General features: G+C 44.7%; 1 protein-coding gene across 1 annotated transcript in view; it reads right to left on the bottom strand.

Moving 5' to 3' along the window:
* LOC119162165 (uncharacterized) overlaps positions 1-20,182 on the bottom strand; it is a 123,534-nt gene that overhangs the window by 9,012 nt on the left and 94,340 nt on the right. Inside the window, exons 40-53 of the mRNA XM_075879360.1 lie at positions 18,911-18,964; positions 9,567-9,620; positions 8,978-9,031; positions 8,286-8,339; positions 7,841-7,894; positions 6,231-6,338; positions 5,950-6,057; positions 4,553-4,660; positions 3,104-3,211; positions 2,438-2,491; positions 1,821-1,874; positions 718-771; positions 323-430; positions 185-238 (exon numbers count right to left, since the gene is read on the bottom strand). Of these exons, the coding sequence (XP_075735475.1) occupies positions 185-238; positions 323-430; positions 718-771; positions 1,821-1,874; positions 2,438-2,491; positions 3,104-3,211; positions 4,553-4,660; positions 5,950-6,057; positions 6,231-6,338; positions 7,841-7,894; positions 8,286-8,339; positions 8,978-9,031; positions 9,567-9,620; positions 18,911-18,964 (1,026 nt within the window). The remainder of the gene's footprint in view (positions 1-184; positions 239-322; positions 431-717; positions 772-1,820; positions 1,875-2,437; positions 2,492-3,103; positions 3,212-4,552; positions 4,661-5,949; positions 6,058-6,230; positions 6,339-7,840; positions 7,895-8,285; positions 8,340-8,977; positions 9,032-9,566; positions 9,621-18,910; positions 18,965-20,182) is intronic.

Raw genomic sequence — 20,182 nt, 5'->3', positions numbered from 1 at the left:
CGCATATGCCCCCCTAGTCGCTCAGAAGAAACAGTTCTCTGTGGAGCACCAAGACCCCGTCAAGATATGGAAAATGGTTGACAGCCTCACATAAAAAACGAAAGCTAACCCTAGTTTTTTTTTAAATTTTATATCAGAACAGTTTCTAAGCCACAAGCAAAGGTGCATTCATAATGAAACTCACTGCAACACCCGGAGACCCTCGAAGACCTTGTGGTCCAGATGGTCCTGGTGGACCCTGCGATAAAGACCATAATGCGTTACTTTTTTACGAACTCTTGGAAACAAAAGAAAATTATTCCAGTAAGTAGGAAATGCTAACCGGTGGTCCTGCGATCCCTTGGAGTCCCAGTTGCCCCATCTCGCCCTTGTCACCTTTGTCTCCAGGAAGGCCAATGTCCCCTTGCGAGCCAGCAGGACCCATTGGACCCTGATTGACCATAGAAGCAACAGCAAAGGTTTAGTAACGCAGAAAGTGCTATACTACGTCATTCGACAAAAGCAAGACTTCGACAATCGCTGCCCGAAAAAACACAAACCTATCGCGGGTGCGAAATTAGGTGATCAGCTAAGCTACTATGTGACTCAGTTGCTTGCAGGAAAAAAACAGCAAAATAACACGTTAATATCACGTTCAATGTGCAATTGAACACCCGTAAAAGAAACGCATCGCCATGGTACATGGAGCATTTCTCTGCAACAAAAACGCCGCCTCACCGGCATTCCAGGTGCTCCAGGAGTTCCCATCTTTCCCATTTCGCCTTTTGGACCCTGCAAAATACGAGTAGCACACGATTAGCACTCACTGCTCCTAAGCCTGACTAATTGATATGTGGGGCTTAACATCCCAAAACCACCATAGATTATGAGAGACACCGTAGTGGAAGGCTCCAGAAATTTGGACCACCTGGGGTTCCTTAACGTGCACTCAAATTTGAGCACACGGGCCTACAACACTACCACCTCCATCGAAATTGCAGCCGCCGCAGCCGGGATTTGATCCCACGACCTGCGGGTCAGCAGCCGAGTATCTTAGCCGCTAGACCACCGCGGCGGGGCGGCTGTTAAGTCTTTGCGGCGGATTCAAAATAGCTGATGTAGGCAAAATAACTACTCGTCCTTCAGTGGGTGTCAGCGCCCATATCGTGAGGCTATATCAGTAGCAAACGCAGGACCGGAGCGCATTGCACTCAACAAAGTACCCATTGTGCATCGCTACCCCTGTAGGACGGACAATGACGGGATTGTGTTTAATGATATCATTTTTGCGCTACTACACTTCTTTATTGATATAATTGTTCTTCTATGTAGTATTGTTGTTTAATAAAAACCCAAATCTCTATGAGGCTTGATACGTCAGGGACTAATGAAAGTCGGACCCCCTGATTTTTTTTTTCAAGTGAAATAACAATCAAAAGCTACCTCTTCATTGTCTTCTCCTAAGTGCCGAGAAATCCGGAAAATATCAATAAATCGGCGGTACTGGGACAATTCATTACCACAGGTAGAAACAGCCTTGGTAATTATCATTGCACTGTTTTGTTTTGAGCACCCCTTTCAGATGGACTGTCAGTCAAAAAAGCGCTTAAATTGGCGTCCGTGAAGCAAGCATGAGAACTGTTATCTTGCAGTTCCAAAAACTACAAGTAGCCACAACCTGATACTGCCGCAAACTGATCAGCAATGATATCGAGACACCTTCCTAAGCGGAAACCTTCTCACACACACATTGATGCATTCACGGTAATTTGTGCGTTTACATTAGGCATTCACTTTGATTGACGAGGCAAAGGAACGAAAGGGTAAAAAAAAAATATTACCATCTCACCAGCCACCCCTGGTTGACCATCGACTCCATCACTGCCTCTTTCGCCCTTTAAAGAAATGAGAATGCAAAATTAAACATGAAGAAATATACTTTTTTTTAAATAGGGGAGGGGGAAATCGGCCAAGAACATTTCTTAGGTGAAATATTGTATGATATAGATGATGCACTGCATTCATCGCATTAGAAATTGACTCAGATAACTAAAAACAATTGCAAAAAGAGTAAAATTAAACTGTTCTTGCTCCACTATGTTATTAGAAAACCTGTGATGTGTGCATTCAAATGGCTCTCGGTTTGTGACCATGAAGCATTGTTAATTTAGACCTTGGTGGTCTTTTACGTGACTTCAATATTTATCACACTGATTTGTTTGTGGACGTTTAGACAGGAGAGAAATTACTAGTTATGCAAGAAATGTTGAATTTACAAAAATACGTCAAGATGTAGTATGTTCAGCTAAATTATGCAGTTTTTGGTTTGTAGCTATCATTTTTCTTTCAATAACGCCGACTTTACGTCGTATCTAATGCCTCTAATGTACTAAATGTGTCTCGTTAAAAATATCAGGAAAAAAGGTACGTACCTAATCTACTAATTTCATCGCCTCACCTTTATTCCAGGCAACCCAGCGGCACCCGGAGGCCCAGGAAAGCCTGGCGCGCCCTGGAACAAGTTTCAGACATCGGTAAGTGCAAAAAAATTATCAGCAAAAGAATTATCAGAATGATGCGTTGATTAACAAACTTGGGTGCAAAGAAAAGTTACCAGATATACAGTTAAACCCAGTTTAACAGGCATCAGTATCCATTCCCAGATGCTTCCTCAGTTTCTCTGTGTTCGTCAGTGGAAACGAGTGAAATTAAGAGCAAGACATTTGTTATCTTAAAGAAATTGAGTGGCTCACTACTCAGTATTGCAGCATGGGAGTAAAAGGACAGAGAAAAGTGGTAGCGATAAGGTTAAAAATTGAAGTGAAAGAACGCGAAAGAAATAAGTTCTCTGTGCCTGAAATGCGCACCGTTCTCTATAGAAGAAAACTTGCAAAATGTTCAGCTGAAAGCAGAGCTCGGTTAATGTTCTAAAAAAGATTTTCAATCAAAGGTAGATTTAAAGCTTTAACAAAAAATCTGTTTTCAGTTGTCTTCTGGTCTGCTTAACGCGAACGGACCCACGAAATTTACAATGCGCGCTTTGTAGTCTCGAGAATGTCTCGCTCCTTGCATTGTGGACGAGGACAAAACATGGGAAAGGTTGAGGCCAACAGCGTGTACTCACGGGTGAACCTTTCGGCCCTTCGGGGCCAGGTGGCCCTTTGACACCAGGTACGCCCTGAAGACCAGGCTTCCCTTCTTCACCTTTAGGGCCCGGAGGACCTCTCGATCCCTGAGAAGAAAAAAAATTGTTATTCGCAGGACAATAAAAAATGTCGGGAATATAACGCTTGCACGCCCTTCTGCAAGTTACCCAGCATGAGCGCTCATCACCGACGTAAGATTTGTTGCTCCTTGGTGAGCCTTAGCTACGTTCGGAGTCTCCTTTCAAATGGGGCTTTTGGTAATGTCAATGTAACTCCCGCTCCTCCCTTCACTCACCTGTGTGAATGCAATTAAATGGGAACCCACAAACCTGCACAAAATATAATACTTAGTATGGCTCCCAAACATGAATAAAAGTCACATTCGTTGCATGCAACGAAGCAATGCACCACACTCTGTGAACTTTCTAATTTAGTTTCAAGCCAGATAGAAACTTGCATACACATTCTACAGCGGCACACTTGAAAACTCTTTCAGAGGCACACTTTGTATTGGAAGAATTTGTTGAAACATTTAGGCAAGGCAAAACAGAAATGAAGTGTGAAAGAATGGAAAAAGGTCAAAACTCTTATAAGTTCAAAGTTCTATCTTCTAATTTTAATAACTTCTCATGAATTTCTCATATTGTTGCAAATGAACTCATTTTAGAGATTTTGCTGAACAAGACAGTGTTAAGTGCATGAGAACATAGAGCCATAAAATGAGTCAGTTCTTGAAAGGCTTGCTCAAAGAAGGTTGCTTGATATCAATGTAGTCTTTACGTGATCGGGAAGTTAGTTGTCCGTTTCTCAGCGTATACGAAAAATGTGAATGCGCTTCGAAAGAGCGCGCCGCTGGAAGCCAAAGCTTGGACGGCCGTGAACGCAAGGTTCCTTTACAATTCAAGGTTTGCCGGGCAAAAACATTTGACAATCGTAATTTAAACTGAAACCTTCACCTTTTTATAATACGTTTATAGTAATGTCAGTTAATGTACTGCAGCCAATTTCACACCAATTGTCATTCCTCCGTATTTTATTGCTGTAAGCAAAAATCAACGCATAAGTAAGTCATTTGGTCTCATACATTAACGAAGCATGAGTCGTTTTCTCATCGCCACAGCTGTCGTGATGATACGGCTTTCTTGCTGCCGTTACTGTCCGGTCGTCAACAAGAAGGCATCACTATCGTCTTCCCTGCTGCTGACGTGCTTTTGCTGTAGTTGTCCCCGAGCTATAGTATCGCTATTTTCGAATTGTGCTCCAGACGTTATTTTCGGCTTTCTTTTCGTTCTGAAATAACTATCATGTCCAAAATGTTGGCTCTGATGACACCTGTAAAAACGAACTTCTTTTTGGTAACCACGGTGTGGAAGAAACAAGCATCAGCAAAATGAAGAAATCGCTCCGAAGAGAAGCACACTACGCACCTGTTCGCCGTCTTTTCCCGGTGATCCTGGAAGGCCGGGTGCTCCGTCATCACCCTTTTGCCCCTGAGGACCTTCAGGCCCCGTGGAACCAGGCATACCTTCGCCGCCCTGTTGAGTTTTAAATGTGTGCAATTTCGCAAGTGTAGACAACATACCTGCATAATGTAATCCATCCCACACCACACATCAAAGTGGTCTAAAGCGTGAAAGGTGCACGTTCGCACAAGTCATCTCAAAACCACGACGTGATGCAGTTATTGGCACAGAATGGCTCCGAAATGGGCACCAGGTTTGCAGCAGGTAATCAGCATAAACGGCCAGGAAGCAGTGTATTGAGCTCCCCGCATCACCAGTGCGTACAGGCACACACTCGCTGCTACACTAAATTCGTTGTATCAAACAATTTTCGACTTTGCCTAAGCCCACTGAATCAGACGTATTTTTACCATATAAATAATACTGCTATTTTTTTTAAAAACTGCATGAACTAAAATAAGCCTCGTGACACCGCTGCGTTGCTGTCTCACAGTGTGCATACTTACCCCCGTATTCACAAACGCTCCTCGACTCGACTTTCACCCTTCACTTGACAGAGTTGAACACTGCGCTGCCGGTCGGCTGAAAACGACGCTGTGCTACTTAAGAATCGCAGCAGATTATCACTGATATGAAGTGACTTGTCGTGACTAGAGATGGCGCTGCCATCGGCTTTCTTAAGTGAACGTGGAGCGTTGAGTGAAGGGACGTTCTAGAATACGGGGGTTAGTGTTTACTTTTATATAGCTTGGAAAACGAAGGAAGCAAATTTTCCTGAGACTATAAATGTGTGGCTTTACTAAAAAACTAAGCATTTCTTGAAATTACACGTTTTATATACTGACACCCAGAACTGAATTGGACCTACTTCCATTATTGGACGGCATTTGAGATGATGCATCACCAAAGCATCGCTGTAATGTACAAAGTACCGACACGTTCATTCGATTGATTGATTGATTGATTTGTGGGGTTTAACGTCCCAAAACCACCATATGATTATGAGAGACGCCGTAGTGGAGGGCTCCGGAAATTTTGACCACCTGGGGTTCTTTAACGTGCACCCAAATCTGAGCACACGGGCCTCGACATTTCCGCCTCCATCGGAAATGCAGCCGCCGCAGCCGGGATTTGAACCCGCGACCTGCGGGTCAGCAGCCGAGTACCTTAGCCACCAGACCACCGCGGCGGGGCACATGTTCATTCGAACGTGCAGAAATTGTTTGGTTAGTTTTCTTTTGAGGTTCACAACTACTCTTGTCCCTTTTTTAGTTTAAAAAAGAATTGGCTGTTGAGCTTATGTACTCAACAAACTCGCACTCAGAAGCTCAGGACGAGGACTCTGCGAACTCTTTTCTAACCTTCGCTCCTATAGGACCTGGTCCACCTGGCATTCCAGTTGGTCCAGGAGGACCCCTCTTGCCTACGTCTCCTTTGTCACCTTTCCCACCCCGAGCACCAGGTAGACCCTGAAGAGGCAAATACAAATTGAACAACACCATTTAACCAACAAGGATGATACGCTGTTAACAAGTATCTCGCTGTCACTAGTGGTGGAACTTGAGCTTCTGACAAAAAAAAATCAGCCTAAAAGTGAGTTGCCACTCGTGTGTTCTATAGGATGCAGTATGAAACGGCTCACCTGCAGTCCAGGGGCACCGGCACTACCGGGGGCTCCTATAGGACCATCCTCTCCCTTGCTTCCTTGAGGTCCGGCGGGACCTCTCAAACCTTGCTCGCCTTCCGCGCCCTGCAGAGTGTTGATGGGTGAAAAAGAAGGACCGTCAATGGGCCGCGTGCGTAAGTTTCATTCGAACAACGCACTGGCGTCATAGAAGTACTTGTTAATAAAGTCAATTAGCTCTGTCATTTTTCAAGCATTCAAAATAGTTCTTATAAAGCAGCAAGCAGCTAACCTTACGAAAAGAAGGGCATCAATTTCATCAGCCAAAAACGAAGTCAAAAAGGTTTACATGAGGTAATTCTGCGAAATTTTTTTTTATTTATTTTTGCACCCAACCTTCTATCATCATAGTTCTTAACAGCGTGGTATAAGCAGTGCGCCGACCTGTACTGGTCTTATTAGAGACCTCACAACAACTAACACAAAAATAGACCTTATAATACAAAATGACATTGGCTTTCCAGCCTTCATGGGTACCAGGTGTACGACCCAACATACAAGAAAGAATTCGTCAACTGATCACTTCCGCTAAAGAACGTTCAGCATGAAAGTACTAGATAGTACTCGCATACAGCATGTCCTCATACTTCAAGTAACACCGCAAAAAATCAAAGGCAATGATTGATTTATTTGTGGTGCTTAACGTCCCAAAACCACCATATGATTATGAGAGACGTCGTAGTGCAGGGCTCCGGAAATTTCGACCACCTGGGTTTTTTAACGTGCACCCAAATCTGAGCACATGGGCATACAACATTTCCGCCTCCATCAGAAATGCAGCCACCGCAGCCGGGATTCGATCCCGCGACCTGCGGGTCAGCAGCCGAGTACCTTAGCCACTAAACCACCGCGGTGGGGCAAAATCCAAGGCAACAGACGACGCCCACAGAGCTCACAAAAGCAAATATTTTTTTATTTCGTCTTTGAAGTAGTAAGTGGGGTTTAGCGTCCAAAAACAAGCATATGATTATGATAGTTGCCGTAGTTGAGAGCTCCGAAAATATTTACCACCTGGGGTTCTGGAACATGCCCCCAAATCTGAGCACACGGGCCTACATCAGTGCTCTTCCTTGAAATCTCCTACAACCAACAAGTCCAACTACCCGCACTACTGCGCCTATTGACGCCTGTACGTATATATTTAGGGACTGCAGTAAAACTTGTTAAAAGCGTTCTTCTAATCTTGTATGTTATTGAACGCTTGAGTTTTGAGCCTTAGTGACCAAATGAATGCGCTCATCGTACGAAATGCTCTCTTATGGTGCTAAAATTGGGAATCGCTAAGTTGCTTCTAAAGGTAAAAACTCTCGAGTTGTGTTTGGTGAAACCACATTCATAATTTTGAGCCAACTGCTGGAGAGCTACAGTGGGGAATAACGTTCAGTTTGTCTAGCATGCACGTGGCGACGGCACACATAAGCATTTCTGCGCTCTGCCCTCAGTGAAATCTACGTTCATCGGCCTAATCGAGCCACCGTTTTAATTTTTAATAGCGAAGTGTCGACACACTGTTCTCTGGAAGTTCAGGTTACAAATAGAAAAACAAGAAGTCGCCATAATGAACTTACTGGTACGCCGGGCTCTCCCCTCAGTCCATGTGGCCCAGCCACACCAGGAGGCCCCTAAAATAACCGAGAAAATATACTGTGTTGTTATATTGAAAAATAAAAGTTTGGGCGAGCACGAATCATCCGCTTACATGGCATCGCTGTAATTCGAGCATACTATGTGAAAGACGTCGTTCCAAATGTGTGACGGCTTTGCTACACAAGCAACTTTTAACCACTTCATAGTACCGCTTAAAGCAGGGGTCTTCGAATACGCCATTTTATGAAAGTCACAACGTTAGTTCATTGACATGTTCAATTGGCACACAATAAATTTTTCGTGGGATACAAAGTTGAACATTTGAAGGTCGAATTCCCAAAATTCGACGTTATACAAAAATGGTACCCATCACATTCCGTCTGAGAGAACCTATGTCAGTCTATATGAATTGCCAAGGCTACTTACCGTATCACCCTTGGTACCTTTCAGCCCTTTCAGACCAGGCAGGCCTGAGTCACCCTGCAGGAGAAGTATTATTGTGCGAGGTTTACTTGACTTCTTTATAGACGCATGTGTTGTTTTCAATGAAGGACCTAGAACAAGTGTATTTGAAGTTTAAGACGATTTAATAACCTTTGCAAAACATTCTAAAGGAGGCCTGCAACACTTTTCTTGGCTACTAAGTGATGGCTTTCCTTAAGATGCTTTCTGCTTCCTGAATTGACTACCGCAAAAGTTTTTACATTCCGTCCAGCGTGAGCGGTGTTACAAAGATTAGTCTCGCACTGCAATTGCTTTCTCTCTTTTGTTATCCCATACTAGAGAGAAAAGAAAGGATTTTTGTAGCCAACTGAGAATTTATTGTACATCCCAGGTCACCTGCTGCGCTCAAATGTTTGACTCGTGTGTTCTGCGGGGAGCCGCGACTGCCGATTGGCAGCGTTTCCTGGCCTCACAGGCATTTCGAAAAGTAACAGTGTTCTCGTGGAAGAGGTTTTGTGAAATTGTGTATGTAATGAAGTACACATACTTTACAGGAGGTACAATCCCTAAGTGCGTGATAATTCATTTAGCAATGTGCTAAAATTTGTTTTATCAAAAGTAAGGTGCAGCACTAAACTTTTTTAAAGCAGCAGGCCACCGTCCTTGTCACTCACCTTGTCTCCATCCTCTCCTGGTGCTCCAATGGGTCCCGGTGGTCCCGGAAGCCCCTACCATTAAAATATGAAACCTCCGAATTAGTCAGGCATACGGTTTCATTAAAATAGCCCTGTTAGGGACACCAACAAGGAGAAAAATATACGAGGCCATTTACACACATGTGCAGATTTGCAACGACGCTTTTGTTTGTGACCTTTAACATGAAGGAAATAACTATTACTGTGTTTGCTTTGTAACCAGCAAATTAAGTTGTTACGGGCAATAATCACAAGGTTACTGCTACATAGCGTGTACACTGCAACATTCTTCAGGTGTGATGAGTTCAGTTTTCGAGAGCACATTATGAGGGGATTATGGTTAGGTTAACCCGCAAGTGAAAATAAAAAAAAAGTGTGAACGATTGCTCTGAGGGGCGTATATGTCATGAATACATCGTCTCAGTAAAAAAGTGTGTACCGCGTATGTTTGTGTGAGGGGGTGGGGAGCTCAAGCAGCTTGATGCGAGGTTCTGTGTATATATATTCTGTTACAGTAATGGCCAGTATGTTATCCCCATTGCAAAATTAACAGAAAAAAAGAACTCACCCTTGCTCCCGGAAGTCCGTCTCTACCAAGAGGACCAAGACCTCCCATGTCACCCTAAAGTAAAAGCCTCTTTTAGAATCAAGATGAAAAAAGCTTTGATGTGGCACAAAACCGAAATTACATGACATGTGACCTCATCAATAGGCGGACAAGGAATGAAGAAACAAGTGGAAAGACAGGGAAGTTAGCCGGTTTTCAAACCCGTTGGCGCCTAGTAATATTTTTCTCGAGAGAAAAAGAAAGGGCATGCAAGCTTGTCTAAAATACTTTTACATTACTTAAAATGGCAGAGATCATAACTGTAAACGAATCTCTAGGGTTTTACAGCAAAGCTGTTATGCACGACATTCTCCTGTGTGGAGTAGAAAGAAAACAATCGGCGTCATGCCGAGCTTGCCTTTGCCGCGTCAAGCCAAGTTAAGCTGAGCTTAGTTAAGCCAAGGGGAGCACGTTAGAACCTCAATAGGTATAATAATTTGGATATTTAAGTCGAACACTTAACCAGCCTATCTTTATCACCACTAATTTGTGCTTATCAAGACAATCTAATTAGTCACAATTACCTTTGTCGCTAATACCACCCCAGTTAGGCTTTAAAATGGTAGTTACTAGAAAAGACATGCTAGTCAGATTAAACTATTTGGGTTCCTTGCCCCAAATAAGCTCACTAATCTACTGAAACCGTGTTGACTCGGTGCTCCTACGTGATGGCTAATGAATAGCGGGCACATGCTGTAGCACAGGTTGTCACAGGTGATCAGAAATGGGGACCCTCCCTTTTTCTAAATAGATTGCGTAAACGAATTGTGTAGCAGTGTGCACACGCACGTACTAATTGCTCTAGTAACACTTTTCAAAATTAAGAAAACCTAGCCAAGCTCGAACCAACTAGGTACCCACCAGCTCTGCTGTGAAGCTGTGGAAAAACATTCACTGCTTCGTGTGGTGTTCGGTGTCCGAATACCACATGGTGTCCACAGAGCATCCCAATTTGAAGGGGTGATGGTAGCGTCTGAGGCCTAAGTGAAGTGGTGTGTGACGATCGTTAGTGCGAGAGCCGACGAAGGAAGTTGTGTGTGGTACAACACTCAACGAGCGACAAAGACGCATCGGTGACTGGGCATCGTGCATCGGTGACGATCGTGCCTGCTTGTCCGGAACTAGGCTCGGACAAGCAGGCACGTTCAACATCACAATCGTGCCTGCTTGTCCGGGCCTAGTTCCGGCTTTCCATGATTGCGGGGTTTTCCTAGGATAGGCTCCGCCCCACTTGTACCCTGCGGCTGTCTGTCTTGACTTCTTGGTGGCTGGCCGGTAGTTGGCTGTTCTTGCCGTAGTCCTCGAGATGTTGTTCCAGGAGCAAAGCTGCAACGTATCAGGATCTTCCCGACACTTCTTCGCTGGGCCAGGCTACGCCGCGGTACTGACCCATGTTCAACGCGTCAGCCCATGATTGCGCTGACTGGCCGTGCCCCTGTCGTTGGCATGACGGCCTCACTGTGCACCACCATCTAGGCCTGAGCTCAAGTGCTTCCCATCGCCAGTTCAGGCTACGCCGACGAGTTGTAGGAGCCTCGAACTCTGACCACACCATGACTAACATACCAAGATCTATGCAGTGTGACGTGAGTGCAAAGATTGCAGTGTTGGTCACTGCAAAAACACACAATATCAACTGTGTAGCTGGTGTCTCGTCTGGTCCTACGTGCGTCAACGTGTACATAAACTGATCTCACTTTGTCCTAGAGCGTTTTCTGTGCACCTACCAGTCGACGTGGCAATGAAATAATTTATGCCACGCAATTTAATTCTGTTGTTAGTAAATTTAACCTAAGGTGAAGCCATACTTGACAAGGGCTCCAAGGATGTTCACAATGTTATAATTTCAAGTCAAGAATACCTAACCGAACTGCTTTCATTATTTAATCAACTTGTCATGGGACGCCAAAATGCGTCTTCACTCTAAAATTAACCACGAAGAGAACAGTCTCACGTGACTTTCTGCAGTTTGAAAACACCTTCATGATTAAGTCTCAACTATGTCGGGCCTACATGAGAATGAAACAAACGGAAATCGTGAAGACGGCGTCAAACAAGAACGGGTCGCGAAGTAATAAATCAGTGCTTAGACACAGTACACAATAGTTGCAAGTTCTGCGCTCTGTGTGTGGCTTCTTTCCTACTCATATGTATATGCGCTGTTTTATATTTTTATCATGAAACTCTCCTAACTCACCCAGTCTGCTTGTCTTCTTCGGGTCGCGTGAGTAAGTCGCGTGACTTCGTTCATCTTGGACCAGTTCATGTTGATTCCCAACCCTAACAACATGAATACCAATCGAGGGGCTTCAAAGCAGCTCTACAATAGTACGTTTGTCACGCCCGCCAGACATCGACGAAAAGCAAGTCACATGACTACATGCAACTTTCTTTACCTTCACGAGTAATTTTTAACTATACTGACATGGGAATCAAACAAAAAAAGATCACAAGCGCTTTGCGATGACTCGTGTCTCAAGAACTTCACGTCACCTGACTGACTCACTTCACTTTGTGCACATTACACCAGCTGATGTGGGATCCGCAGCTCTTTCGACATGAATATTGAACAAATGGGCATCGAAGCCACTCCCCCTTATATTGGTTGTCGCACACGTCATTCCTTCAGAAGCTGGTTATTTGATGCATTTAATGCTACGGTTTTTGTTTGGCAGAACTTACGATGGCAACAGACAGTTATTTAAAGATAGAATAGGTCACATTGCTACTTTCATTGTACAATAATGTCTTCGAATGAAATGAAAACAAATTAAGGTGGACGCCAATTTTCCGTTCCTCTAACTGAATCTGTACCCGCAAACTTAGAAATACGGATTCGATGCGTTACCAATTGAAGTACAACGAAGGGCGTTCGCTCACCTACTTTCCATGATTTTTATGTTTGCTTAATCCATTGGAGTGTTAGCCAGCACCCTACAATACCCTACAAGCACTTCTGCACTTGCTTTGATCGACCTGGTTACCGTGCAGGCAGTCGGGAAAATTGCCCGACTGCTACATTTTGATTTCCGATGAACATCCACATAACGAGAAGACCAATTTGTTGCTTAAGTCTGCCTGGAAGGAATGAGCCCTTTCAGCCAATACGGTCACTGAAACTACAAATAGTCATATATTTGGACGGCTTTAATAGAAGTGAAACTCCTAGGTATGTACCTTTGTTTTATAAAAGTGCTCAGATCTGTACACTCGTTGATCCATCAATATTTGTTTCAAGGTTGCCAGCAAATAGTGAGAGAAGCTGTTTCTCTGAACTGTGCTGCCTTTTACATGACCTTGATGGTCAGCGTGGTGTCTCCGATAGAAAAGGTGAGCTCGTCATATGACTCGCAGTCCGCATGTTGCACTTGCTGCACGGTGCTTACAGCGGCCACCATGAGTATCTTCCACCGACGCTGTTATTTTCCGGATGATCGTTGGAGTCGTGAGTCATTCTTCGCAGCGCTCTCTCAGGTAAGCCTAACGTGAGACTGGGACTTTCAAAACACTTCTTGAATGGCATTGCAGAAGGGCAGTATGATGGCAGCTTCTTAAGTGACTGAGTTGCGCTTGCCAGGATGGAGTTTTGCGCTCGATGGTGTGCTGGTGCGTTTAGAACAATACCAGTGGCTATTTGGGTCGTTCTCTTGAATTTTATTTGTGGCGTCCACATGAAATTCATTGTACACCACCAAGTAAAATTTGTCTACAGCGTTCCTGTCAATAAGGGCTCCTGCGGACCTGCACGTTATATTAATAATGTTGAGACTTTTCCTGCATCGAACGACCCGTACGACCGGCGTTTTGCGCTTCGCCCGAGCTTCGAGCTTCGGGAGCGTCACACGTTGTAGTTCGTCTCGTCTACATAAATTCGAGAAGTCTCTCAATGGTTGATGTATTATTCTGTAGCCCTTAGTACACTTTTGATATGGCCACGCACATTTGATTCAACGTAAATGCAGCGTTTTTATCTTCTGTGCTGCAGACTGCACTAGCCACATCTGGCTTCAGCTTTTTGCCAGATCCCCCACGCTTTCTTGCAGGATTTCGGTCTTTAGTGCCAACGTACTGCACAGCCTTGATGTTGATTCATCTGTAGACCCAGCTGCTTCAAGTCTCCGCCCCATCTTAACATGTCGATGTTCGTTTTTCTGTCTACAGCAAGCACTTTGGATACTCATGACTCCGCCGGGCTTCACAAAAAAACAGCATAGGCACAAGAGGCTTATGGAAGCTGCTGTAATCTCTATGTAGCAAGAGTAACACGTGGAGAGCGAGTCACTTGAGGAGCACATCTTTCTTTTTTCAGACACACTGCGCTTAACTGCCGGGTCATGTGAAGGGCAGGCCAGCTCGATCAAACAGCTTCTCTCATTCAGTTTCAGTGCTGCCAAACTAGGAACAAGTATTGATAGATCAACGAGTGTACTAATTTGAGCCCTTTTATACAAACAGATAAGCATACCTCGGAATTTCACTTCTATTAAAGCCATCCTATTGTACGATCATTTGAAGTTCTAGTGAGCGTATCCTTAAAGGACTCATTCCATCCAGATGGACATAACGATAGCAAATTAGTCAATTAAGTACACGGATGTCCATCTGAAACAAAATGTGGAATTGACAATCGCCATAATGAGCAATTTCCCAATGGGCCGACTGCCTGAACGGTAACCGGGTGCATCAAAGCAAGTGTCAAGTGCTTGCAGGGTATTACAGGGCGCTGGCTAACACTCCTGTGGATTAAGCGCACATATATACCACGCAACGTAGAAGATCGAACGCCTTCTATTGTAGTTCAATTGCTAACACATCTATGTTTGCGGGTATCGATCCAGTCAACCGAACGAGGAATTCACGCTCACCTTGACTTCTAATTTTTATTTCGCACAACATCAATACAGTTCAAATAAAAAAACAATGTATCCTATTCCTTCTTTAAAAAAATTTTGCTATCACCAACCAGTTCTGCTAAATAATGAGCTGCGCACTTACTGTTTCAAATAACGAGCTTTTGAAGGCGTTACTTGTGCGACTCATTCAACCAGAAAGCTGCTTCGATGTCTATTTGTTTGATATTCGTGTCGACAGAGTTGAGGACCACACATAGACATTCAGACAGACAGACAGACAGACAGACAGACAGACAGACAGACAGACAGACAGACAGACAGACAGACAGACAGACAGACAGACAGACAGACAGACAGACAGACAGACAGACAGACAGACAGACAGACAGACAGACAGACAGACAGTGGGGATCACCCATGAACTGGTGCAAGATGCACGAAGTCACGAGACTTGTGCCACCCATTGTTGGCGAAAATTAAGCCATCACAAAGCAATCGCTATTTCTTTTCGTTTGATTCCCATGTCGGCACGATATAGTTGAGAGTTACTTATGGAAGTGCACGTAGTTGCGCAAAGTCAGCAGAGACTGTTTTCTTTGTGGTTCACTTCACAGTTAAGGTGATTTTCGGTTTCGCATGAAAAAAGTTCCTAAATAATAAAATTTCTTAGTTACACCTCTCTGACGTGAAATTATAGCAATTTGAACATTCTTGAACCCCTTGTCAAGTGAGGCTTCACCTTTAATTAAAATAACATCAGAATTGAATAACGTGGCACTTAAACTATTTCATTACCACGTCGTATAACTATCTGGCACCTGGATTAAATTCAATAGCGACGCGATTAAAAAACCTGGTGATCGATTTAATTTGAAGGGGAAACCGATACTACTACGTTCGTCGGTATGTTCATAAGGCCATCTCTCTTTGTCCTCCAACGTTCTCTGTGCACGGCTGGCTAGCTTGCGGCCACATTTGCTAACAATTTTGGCACAATCCTGGCAGGCTCGCCGAAATTGTGGGTGAATGTGGGTTCAGGCTAGCAAGACGTGCACAGAGAACGGTCGAGGATAAAGTGAGATCGCTTTGTGTACACGTTGACTCACGTAGGACCAGACGACAGAACAGCTACACAGTTGCTATTGTGTATTTTTTTCAGCGACCAACACTGAAGTCTTTGCACTCACGTCACGCTGGGTAGATTTTGGTGTGTCAGTCGTGGCGCGGTCAGAGTTCGAGGCTCCCACCACTCGTCAGTGTATCCCGAACTGGCGGTGGGTAGCACTTGAGCTCAGGCCTAGGTGGCGGTGCACAATGAGGCCGTCACGCCAAGGACCGGGGCAAGGCCACTCAGTGCCAGGATGGCCTGGAGCGTTGAACCACGGGTAACTGCCGGGGCACAGCCAGGCCCAGCGAAAATGTGCCATGGAACATCCTGACACGTGGCAGCATCCGCTTCTGAAACAGCACCCCGAGGACTACGTTAAGAGCAGCCTCGAGCAACGCCAGGTACCATGACAAGCCAGTGACAGGAATAACTGTTGGCCAGCCACCAGAAACGTCACCAGAGATGGCCGCGGGGTACAGGTGGGTGGAGACCAACCTAGGAAGACCCCGTGATCGTGGAAAGCCATGCGAGGCCTGTACCAGCAGGCAAGATTGTGACGTCGGAGCTTGGCCTAATGGTCGGTCACCGATGCCTCTATGCCACTCGCCGAGTGGTCCCCGTCGCTCAAGCTCGTTCTTGTTTTTGTTCACCCATGAACTGTGGTTCATACCCACTGTGGGGGATCGGCCAAAAATTGAGTGTAGATTAGAATCTTAGACAGTCGCACACACCCACGCTAGGCGATTGGCCAAGAACTGAGTCGTTTTCGAAAAAAATTCTTAATAATTTGATTAAATGTCGTCCAGGTAAAGGTGAAAGCTGCACTATTATAACAAAATTGCAAATACTACCAATAAATAAGTAAAAACATAGGTAGTAACTCAGAGATACATAATTTACAAAATAATATACAGGAATTTACACGCCAGTCAGAAAATAGGAGAGTGCGTTGGCTTTATGATAGAAATCTCTTTGAACATTTAATAGACTCCGCCGAGGCATCGTCAACCTTCCCGCCTTTGTGGCCCGGAGACAAAGCCCCAAACAAAAGCACATTTGGTAAATTTAGATCTAGCCTAAGGAGTTGTAAACGGTATCTAAAGTATTATGTCATAACGTGGAATATCCGGTACAGGAATTGAGATAATGTTGAGTTGTATCACGTGCTCCACAAAAAGAACAGTTAGGAGAAGCCGCCAGACCAGCTCTGTGTAAATAAAAATTAAGATATAGAGTTTGACAGCGTAGTCTAGTGATTGGAACTTCACGTTCTCTTGTTTGACAAAATTTGCTGTTCCAGCAGTGTCTGAAGCGCTGAATTTCTATTGTGGTGGTTTTATAAAGTAGTACCACTTGCACTGTATGCGTTTTTTGTCAACTCTCACACTGATCATCATCGCACAGAGCTTCACTTTCAACCCCGCATGCTATCATGATCACGAGAAGCCCATGAACTTCGAAATTTCACCCTGCGCGCCGAAAACCACATGAAGCCGCCGCACACGTCCCAGTAAGTGTTTCACCACAGACCCTGTCTTGTGACTTAGTGTGACCTGGGTACCTTAGCTTCTTCGGATTTTCAGTCAGAACTTTGTGTAAGTTTTCTCTCTTTAATCAAGTGCTCACTCGCTTTGTCCCACGAAAAGACATATTTAGGAAAAAGAAAATGTGGGGTATGGTATAGTACTTTCAACGCAAGCAGTAGGTGACATCCGTTGTTCGACGAGTGTTAATTTCCTAGGTGTTACCTTCGATGATACGTTACTAGGGCGATGACTGGTTGATGACATTGTGGCCACATCTGTGCAGAGACTCAACACTCTTCGCCAATGGCATGTGTACGCTGGGGCAACAATTCTATGTCAATGTTTAAGCTGAACGCTGCGCTCATAACAAGCCACATTCTTTACCAGCTGCCACTGATGTCGCCAACACCACGCGAGTTTGAACGCTTAGAGGCAGTGCACAGAAATTGTCTTCGATTGGCGATGGGAGTCCCTCAGGCGGCGTCAAACAAGACGGTCAGCGATGAAGCTGAGTCTCTACCATTTCGTCTCCTGGCGTCTCAGGCTTTGTTGACGCAGCTAACAAGACTGGGCGAGTCCTCCACAGGAACGGCCTTTCTCCAGTGGCTGAGAGCAAGAACTGACTCACATTTTTACACGGCATTGAACACATTTCGACATTTAGGCTTTAAATCGCCTCAACGGAGCTCTATCGACCCGCTATAGTCCTTTGTAGACGTTACCTGTAACTTCAGGGTTTCTAAACTGCCGACGAAACGCACTGTTCCAGCTGAGAAAGCAAAGTTTCTGGTGTTGGACTGTTTGAGCACCACGTACCATGGTCACCTACAAGTTTACACTGAGGGATCAGTGCGCACACGGACAGATAGCTGCGACGCGGCTTTCTGCATACCCTCCCTAGGCGTGTCATAGTCTGCCCGCCTAGATCATGTTGTGGCGTCCACAACAGTAGAAAGCGCAGCAATCGTCCCGGCTTGGCGAAAATAGCAAACGCTTTCTACACGAGATGTGGTAGTGCGAACTCACAGGCTGCGTTACAGCGACTGCGTCAAGGGTTCTCACATAAAATATTCAGTAGACAAACTCAGGCGCTCATTAAACACCTGATCGGGAAAAGCTTTATTGTAAAATTTTAATGAATCCCATCCCACGATGGAATCGAAAGCAATAAAAAAGCTGGTACCCTTTCAGGCAAAGCGCCAACTTGCGTTCCAAAAATAAGATTTCCTAAAACTTCCCAGAACAACAAGGATGTAATATGCAATCACTTCAGCGCGAATCACAAGTTTCCGCATCAGTCATGCGTAATACACGGACTTTCTAGAGAACAAGCGACGCTTTTTGCCGGATAAGACCTGACTCCGCATACACGCAGGCTTGGTCATTCAAGACAGGGCGAGGCGCTTCCCCGTTTTGTGCCGTTTGTGGTGACATCGGTGACATCGAACATTTCATTTAGCTATGCCCGCAGTTTCTCAGAGAAGGAACAGAGGTGGTACGCAGCTTGCAGAAAGGTTGTCACAAGCACAGGACATCGGAAGATGTCATTTTTTTCTGAAGCACCCACAGCGACACGGAATTGCGTGCAACAAACCCTGACGGCTTTCCTGCGAGACAATGGGCTGAGTGATATTGGTGACTGACGCCTATACTATAAGAGATTCCCAGCTGGAACAATGGCCAGCTTTTTAGGCCAGGCTAACCCTGCCTCTGCAAAATCACAACCACAACGCCCATCACCACTGCCACCGCTAGAATAGCATCAAAAATAAAGTGCACCACGACATCATGAGGGAAAATCATGATGCGTTTCCTCACCTTGTCTCCCTTTGGACCCAATGGCCCCGGTGGACCGATGGCACCATTCCGTCCCTGCAATAAAAGAGAATGCAATGCGTGATTAAATCTAGAATTATTGTGTGCACGAAGTCACGCGGGCACCAAGAGCACGCGTTCGTTCTTTTTCTTGCCCTGCGTTAAATATTTGCGCGATGTCAACATTTATGCATCACCAACAAGCCCAACTTCGCACTCTTACGAAAATGACGCCGTCCATTTTGTGTCAACAAATCACAGCCATGACGTCCAGAAACATGAGATGAGTTCATTACATTAGCTGCACTGTAGTTGCGTACCAAATGTTACAAATAGCAACAATCATAATCGAACACCTAATAGCGAATTGAAAGTTATGTTCCGCTATGAAAGCCTTGAGCAAACTGCATTTGTAAGCACAGATCACTGGTAGACAATGGGCACGCGAAGCATGGCTGCTTTTTCCAATCATCCTGAGACTCCCAAGCAGTACGTCATTATCCATAATCAGCGTCGGAGTTATCATACTCTCGTAGAGACCATGGTCACTTTGAGATTGACCTATCTACACACTTCAACGTATACATCATGCTTCTCCGAATTCTCTGATCCCGTCTCATTCTCTTAGTCGTTGTTGCCTTCGACTTTGCCTTTATGCGCTCAGCCCTCATATCCCGGCATTATGGTAAACATTTAGCTATTTCCTCTGTTGATTACAAAGCTAGCGCAGTAAGACTTTTTTCTCTAAGTCCTGACAGAATATATTGTATACACTTGCCGATATTAATACTCATACCAACTTTTTCTGTCTCTTGGAGATACACTAGCATTATTCTGCCAACGCTCTTTGAGCAGCGCTCCGAGTTGAATTGTTGTCAAAAGTATCTATAATTGATTATCAAGCTCACCTTCCTATCTCTTGGGGAGATAGCTAAAAGTTGATGATTGCGCCTCGCAATGTATATGGTAAGTAGCAAATAAGGGACCGTGTAGACGTATAGGGAAGGCAAACTTATAGCAAGCATAAGATTTCACCTTGAACATGTGGAGCTTGGTAAGAAACGAGTAATACTCTTCTTATTAAGGAAGCTTGCTATAAATGAAATAAATTAGGCGGGAATATCTTTACGATTACTGTATATATGAAGCGATGCTGCTTTACACCTTCATTCTACGTACACTTGTGGCCAGCTAATACGCTGGTCAGACCGGAACATGAGCATGACAAGTTCCTATTGCCAATAGCGGGGACTGCCTAGAACATCCATGGTACAC

Source organism: Rhipicephalus microplus, chromosome X (assembly GCF_043290135.1).
Source record: "Rhipicephalus microplus isolate Deutch F79 chromosome X, USDA_Rmic, whole genome shotgun sequence".
Lineage (NCBI taxonomy): Eukaryota > Metazoa > Arthropoda > Arachnida > Ixodida > Ixodidae > Rhipicephalus > Rhipicephalus microplus.
Note: the sequence above shows the minus strand (reverse complement) of the source record. Positions and strands in the feature narration are given on the sequence as shown.